General features: G+C 49.2%; 1 protein-coding gene across 1 annotated transcript; it reads left to right on the top strand.

The window, feature by feature from the left end:
• Positions 1 to 4,204: 4,204 nt before the first annotated feature.
• LOC102494659 (EKC/KEOPS complex subunit LAGE3-like) lies at positions 4,205 to 5,599 on the top strand. The gene is made up of 3 exons (XM_006171061.2): positions 4,205 to 4,595; positions 5,032 to 5,160; positions 5,338 to 5,599. The coding sequence occupies exons 1-3, from the start codon at positions 4,312 to 4,314 to the stop codon at positions 5,474 to 5,476; spliced, it is 552 nt and encodes a 183-aa protein (XP_006171123.1). The 5' UTR covers positions 4,205 to 4,311; the 3' UTR covers positions 5,477 to 5,599.
• Positions 5,600 to 7,166: the final 1,567 nt, after the last annotated feature.

Below are 7,166 nucleotides of genomic sequence, written 5' to 3'. Positions count from 1 at the left end.
CTCTCTCTCTCTCTCTCTCTCTCTCTCTCATGCATGCCCTGCAGCAAGTTGGAAAAAAAATAATAATAGTGAATACAATTAAATAAATGGTTCTTTATTTAAAAAAAAAACATCTTGGTAGGATGAGAAAGGGAACAAAGTACTGGCATAAAGGAACTAAATTCTCATCTACAATCAAGAATTAATGTCTAAAATGACACTGGCTATCAGGCAGTGAGGGACTGTGGTAGCTGGAGTTTACCAGGTAGAGGACCAGGGAGGAGAGAGCCATAGAAGGAAAGAAACCTGGACATCTGTAGAGGGACTGGCGTGAATATGAGGTTGACCACTGATGAGCACATGTGTATGAGGAAACTACCAGAGGCTGGGGACAGAACCCTCCACCCTCCCCAAGAGAATGAAAGGAAACTGCCCAGCATATGAGCAGGACGAGGCTCAGCAGCTGTCCCTATCGGCCAGGATGGAGAATGTCCCTTTAGTCTGCTTTGTGTAACAGAATATCTGAGACTGCATCATTTATAAAGAACAGAAATTTATTGGGACCAGCAGTTAGCATAATGACTATGTCACTGAACGCCTATGTAGTCAACTGCGGTTTGCATCCCGGACCCGGTGGCTTAAACTCACGCCAGGCGCGTGTGCGTGCGTGCCCAGGATCCCGAGAGGAGAATGGAGGAGAAGGGATTGCGGCGTGGCCATGCCCCCTGGGGAGTGATTTCTTGCTTTCTGTCTCTCTCTGTCTTTCTGGCGAGCACACACGCCCTATAGCAAAAACCTCTCCCCCCCCCACTCCACCCCCCCCAAAAAAAAAAGAACAGAAATTTATTTATCCACTGCTCTGGAGGCCAGGGACTCCAGGGTTAAGTTGCTGGCATCTAGTGAGGGCCTTCTTGGTCTGTCCTCACATGGCAGAAGGCATCACAAAGTGGAGGAGCAAAGAATCCCACTCCTACAAGCCCCTTTATAAAAGCATTAAACCCAACCAGGAGGGTGGAGCCCTCATTATCTAATCACCTCCCAAAGACCTCATCTCCTGATAAGATGACTGGATTAGGGTTCTACATATGAATTTTGGGGTGACACAGACATTCAGGACATAGCAGGGCTACACCTGATGGAAGGGTTATACCAGAACCTTTCTATTCTTCAAGGGATAGCAAGTTTTTCCCTTTGGAGTAGACATTTTTTTTTTTTCTGTATATGTTCCTGTACATTCTCATTTAGTCCCTACTTTATAGGTTATCAACTCAGTACTGTGCATGAAACAAACATCACCAAGAGATGGGTGGGTCTTTCAGTCTCTGCTGTTGGGGAGAGTGTGGATGTGTTTTTATCTGTTTAAAGGGTAGTTGTACTGTGGTAGGCCAGAGATTGATGTTCCTATTAATATCTGAAAACCTAAGTAATGGATTAATGTATGCAAGGCACTCGAAATAGCTTCTGGAACAAAAATACGTGTTGGGTACCATTACGTATCAAGCGAAGCATATATATGGGAGTCGAGCAATCCAAGAGAGGACTGTGGTGGTTCTGTGGTTTGGTTCCTCATCAATCTAACCCCACCTTCATCTGGTGAGCCTTCTCCTACTGCGATGTTGGACACGCAAAAACTACACTGGGGCCAGCAGGTGGCATGGTGTTTAAGGTGGCCGAATCCCACATGACCGACTGTGTGCTTTGAGTCTTGGACCCAGTGACTTGAAAAACACACTGTGTGTGTGTGTGTGGACCTGGTGGCTTAAACTCATGCTGGGTGTGTGTGTGTGTGTGTGTGTGTGTGTGTGTTTGTGTGCCAAAAATCCCAAGAGGAGGATGAAGGAGAAAGGATTATGGCTATCCCTCTGGGAGTGACCTCTCCTCTCTCTCTCTCTCTCTCCTCTCACGAGTGTATGTGTCCTATGGTAAAACTGAAAAACAAAACAAAACAAATGCACTACATATCTCAGGCTCCTTTTGCAGTAGCATTCTACAATATCTGTGGTTTAGAGCTGAGTTGGCCAGTTAGTTGCACCAGCATTGCACCAGTGATTTGGAAGGCAAAGTGAAGTGAAATATAGTACTTTTACTCTCTTCACAAGTCACTGAGATGCCGGCGTCCATGTCATCTTTAGCAGGGGCCCTGTGCATGATGCAAGGCAGGTGCAAGCAGTGGTATGCTGGGGCCAGCCAGTACCTACTCGTGACAGCCCATCGAAAGCATCTGGTTGAAGTTCCACCTTCTGGTGCGCCATTTGGGTAGCTTAAAATCAGCCATGGTGGGAGTATGTACACCAAGGGAGTCAGGAAATACCCCCACTCAGGGGGTGGAGGGAGGGATTCTCCCTGACTCTCGAGAGCCTGTCATTAAGCGTTTACTAGCATGCCACTGGGTCCAAGGCTGCCTTTCAGATCAAGCAGCTGCAGCACAGCTCTGAAACCAGTCATTAGAGAGGAAACTTCCTGACACTTGGACCACAGGCAGCAAGGGTGGTGTGCTCCTGACCGAAGGTAGAGTCAACAACTTCCTGATTTCCTGCCTTCCTCTTGTGTAGGTCCCTGGGCGGGTCAGCTCTGTGGTGTTCTGGGAGTCATTGCCACAGGTCTCAGCATATATTCCATTCTCCCAGCTCTTTAAGTGATTTTGAAAGCAACTGGTTCCCCATGTTGAAGTCCCTGTGTAAAACTAGCCAGAGAGGTGTATGTCACCTGCAAGTGAACCTCAGCTGATACCTGGAGATGTCCACACGTAGTTCTTTCTTCTATTTTATTTCTCTCTTTCTTTCTTTCTTTCTTTCAGCAAATTTTTTTAGATATTTTTGCTATATAGGGCATGTATGCTCTCCAGAGAGACAGATGGACAAAAAAAGGAAAATCATACCCCTGGGGTGATGGCCATGCTGCAGTCTCTTCACCTCCATTCTCCTGTCAGGGTCTTGGGCATGCACGCACACGCGCCCGGTGTGAGTTTAAGCCACCGGGTCCGGGACTCCAACTGCCATCGACCACGTGGGAGTCCAGCGACCTAGTCATTATGCCAACTGCTGGTCCTGTCCACACATAGTTCTAACATGCCTGCATCTACCCTTGGAATGTGAGGGTGCTGCAAGAAATGGCTTACACTAACCTATTTAACTGAAGAGCACTTAATGAAAGGTATGCCTGGAAAGGTGTGAGTAGGAGAGAGGGACCAAGAGGTGTGGCTGGAGCTGGCTTATATGGTCTCTTGAGAGCTGTTAAGTTGTCAGAAATTTGGAAGCTGGATGTTAATTGCCACCATTATTGACATTTCAATTGCATAAGCTTTTAGTTAAGTAAATGACATTAGTAACATAGGTCAGGAATATATTGTAAGAACTGATCATGTTCTAAGTATTTTGTTAAATTGTAGTGATATTTTTGTTCTTGGGGTTATTTACATTTACTGTTATCTATACAGTGCAAATACTGTATATATAGTAGTGTGTGACTTGGCATTGACAAACTGATGGAGAAACACTACCTACATACAGAAAGGGTTTGAACATGATCTTTCTCATTAGTCCTTCCCTTCGGACCGTGAACTTGCAATGACTTCCCCACTGCCAACATTATATACCATCTACGCTCCTGAGGCTGGCACTCAAGCCTGCGTATTGCAGGCCCCTGGCAGCTTCTCCTGTTAGCATCTCTCATGCCTAGCCACCCTCTACTCAGCCCTAGTGAAGTAAGTGTGTTCAGCGGGCCCTGTCCCCAGCCTGTCTGTGCCTGGCCACTTTTGTCCCAGAGAGACCCAGCCACCCACCACACAACAAATTGCCTCTCCAAGTTTGTTGTGTGGTCTGCCATGTCCTCCAGGATCCCCCCCACCCCCCCTCAAGATGAAGGTGGGAAACGAGAGAGGCACACAGAGTCCTAGGTCTGGTATTCAGGAAATGGGACTCCAAGGCAGGCTGGTCATACATAAGTTTGGCCCAACCCGGCATTGGCACAGCCTTAGGGCCGGTTGGGCAGGAACTAAGGGGATTCCAGAAGGCTTCACTAGGGGCCTGTTTGCGCAGATGCTCTGGGAAGCCTAGGGTGCCTGATGCCCAAGGGGCGTGGCTTCATGAGGGCGCCTCAGTCTGTCTGAGACCAACAGGGTCTCCCCAGGGCCTGGGCGGCAGGGCAGATTTGGCGGGAACGGATCTGCTACGGGGCGTCTCCCAGAGACCTGTTTGCGCAGGTGCAGTGGGGTTTCACCAGCTGCATTGTGGGAAAAAAGGCGGGGTTTTGTGTGGGAGCTTCATTTCCTCAGCAGCTCTCAGGGAGGGTGATTGGCCTTGAGGCTGCTTTGAGGGCGAAGGCCCAGCAGCCATGCAGGGCCCCGATGATGACGCAGGGGCAGGTGGTGCAGAGGGAGGCGCAGAGGGTGGCGCAGAAGACCAGGGTGGCCGCAGAAGCCCTGATGGCCAGGGGGCCCCCGATGGCCAAGATGTCGAAGGTGCAGCCGGTGATGCTGGTGCAGCAGGTGGCGTTGGCGCAGCAGTAGCCACCAACCCTGAAGGCATTCTCCATTTGCCGAGGCCAGCACATGCCCCAGTGCAAGGTGGAGAACTCGTGCCTATAGCCAGAGGACCAGGAATCCAACCACGTGATTTGTGTCCTTTAGGAGGAAGCCATTATGGAGACCAAGAGAGGGGGCGGAGTAGGGCAGGGGGATGCAGAAAGGGGAGCAAGGTAGGAACCAATAACTCCTAGAAGGGGGTGGGGGGGAGGCCAGGGTAGCATGAGGGACAGGAGGGGGGTGTGGACAGCCTGAGAATGTAGGAGGAGAAGAAGCAGGTGTGAGGGGGGATAGGAAGAGAAGGCTTGGCTAAGGAGACAGTGGAGGGGGGCATGGATTGCCTCAGGGTTAGACTGAGGAGATGGACAGGGAGGAGGGTGGGGCGGGGTGGGCACCTGAAATGATTGGGTGGGGACGCCTGGGGATACCCTGAGAACTGCTTGGTCGGGGGAGGGGGTCTAGAGGGTCAAGGAGGCCTGAACCACAGGAAAACTCAGTAGCAGATGGCGCCTTAACCAGTTCTCTTCCAGCACTCTTAGAGTTCCTTTCCTGAATCCCATAGAGGCAGAGGTCGCCCGCAGATCCCTGGCTCTTTATGGGGAACCCCACCTGCAGGCCGTTCACAGAGAGCTCACAGTGAATGGCAGCTTCCTGGTTGTGTAAGTTCTGGAAGGGGCTGGGGCGGGGACAAGGCAACAGGTATCAAACGGAAGGGCATTTTAATGGAGATAGGGAGACTAAAGGGTCTAATAAGGTCTAAAGAGGGCAGTGTGGCACACTGGGCACAGACAAGAGTTGTCCCTGTTAACCTGATTTTCATTTTCTTTCACTTTTAGTAGATGGACTGCTGAAGATGCTCACCTCCTCCACATGTCCTTCATCGCCTTTCTTGATGATCTTTCCCTGGTGGTGCGGACCATGCAGCGCTTTGGGCCTCTATTCCCCCCTAAGTCTCTGCTAGAGAAGGGGGGCTGAAGTCCAACCTTGTGTCTCATGTCAGTGCATCCTTCCCTAGGACACTGACTCCTGAATTGATTAATTGCCACTTTATTCCTGAAGCCTGAGTGTTTGCCTGTACTTGCACTTGGGTGCTTGCGGCCCGCTTGTTTTGTTTCCCTGTTGCTGGAGGAGGGAGATGAGTAAAATGTTTGTTTCTGCAAAAAATAAAACTGAGCTACAGTTCAATGTCTGAGTTTCTTTTCAGCTACAGCACCTCCAAAATTTCTTGCTTTCACCTTCAGGTTGGAAGGAAGATTCTGAGATTCAGATATTCTAGCAGTACAAGGTCATTGAAACCAATTTGTGAGCTGGAAGAAAATGAATATCAATTGGGTCCTGCCACTCGGTATCAACTACTGGCAACATTTTTGGATATTTTTATTAGTTTTAGAGTTGTATTTACATAGTAAATGTCTAACAATAATGTGAATTTATGACTTACTTTTGGTAAATTTGGCATTATCTTTTTCCTGAATTTTTTTCTCATTTAGCATAGGACCTTTCCTTTTTTTCTAAAATCCTTTAAAAATCTAGACTTTTTTGGTTTCGTTTTTGCTATAGGGCACATGCGCTTGCCAAGAGATACAGACAGAGACAGAGAGAGAAGGGAAAGTGAGAAATCACCCCACACACACCCCGAGGGGGTATGGCCATGCCACAATCCCTTCTCCTCCACTCTGCTCTCTGGATTTTGGGCACACATGCACACACGTGTGTCTGACATCACTTCTAAGCTTCCAGGGTCTGGGGCTCGAACCATGAAGACAGCCATGTGAGATCCAGTGCCTTAACCTCCACCCCACCTGCTGGCCCCCAAAATATATAGGTTTTTTTTTTTTTTTTTTTTTGAGAGGTTTTCGCTATAGTGCGCGTGAGCTCGCCAGACAGACAGAGAGACAGAAAGCGAGAAATCACCCCCCAGGGGGTATGGCCATGCCACAATCCCTCCTCCTCCATTCTCCTCTGGGGATCTTGTGCACGAATGGACATGCGCCTGGTGTGGGTTTCAAGTCGCCGGGTCCGGGATTTGAACCACGGTCCACCATGTGGGAGTCCAGCCACATAGCCATTACGCTAACTGCTGGTTCCCCAAAATATATAGTTTTGATCTACAGTGCACCGTGGGAGGCTGCGCACCAGTGAATATCCTGGGTTTCTCAGAAAGCAAACAATTACACAATGCCAAAAGCCATGATTGGCTTCAAGCCACCGGGTCCGGGATTTGAACCACAGTCGACCATGTGGGAGTCCAGCACCTTAACCACTACCTCAAAATACATTTTTGAAATTTTGTCAGGAAGTCAACCCAATGTTGATAGGGATGTTAGGAACGTAGGATTATAGTAGGTGTACACATCTGGAGAGTCACCGTGCACTGTCCCGACCTAGGGGGACAGTCAAACAGGTTTCCTAAGGTAAGGAGTGAGAACTGGGACAAGCAGCACAGTGTTACTACACGGAGACAACACAGTGTCTTCAGGGTCGTCCGTTTATTGTGGGCAGCATGGTACAGCATGGAGACAACGCAGTGTTACAACTCTTCAGGGTCTTTCAGAGACAATGCAGTCTTACAACTCTTCAGGGTCTTCCTGGTCACCTGTGATGTCTTCCTGGTCGTCTGGCGATTATGGGCCTGGCATCATGGTTATATACATGCTGGTGGGCC

The sequence above is a fragment of the Tupaia chinensis genome, unplaced genomic scaffold (assembly GCF_000334495.1).
Source record: "Tupaia chinensis unplaced genomic scaffold, TupChi_1.0 Scaffold149248_1, whole genome shotgun sequence".
In the NCBI taxonomy this organism is placed as follows: domain Eukaryota; kingdom Metazoa; phylum Chordata; class Mammalia; order Scandentia; family Tupaiidae; genus Tupaia; species Tupaia belangeri.
This window is presented reverse-complemented; position numbering and strand designations above follow the sequence as displayed.

Coding starts and splice junctions, on each gene's coding strand:
- LOC102494659 (XM_006171061.2), top strand. CDS start 4,312: ATGCAGGGCCCCGATGATGACGCAGGGGCAGGTGGTGCAGAGGGAGGC. Junction 4,596..5,031: donor GGAATCCAACCACGTGATTT/GTGTCCTTTAGG, acceptor GTTCTCTTCCAG/CACTCTTAGAGTTCCTTTCC. Junction 5,161..5,337: donor AATGGCAGCTTCCTGGTTGT/GTAAGTTCTGGA, acceptor TTTCACTTTTAG/TAGATGGACTGCTGAAGATG.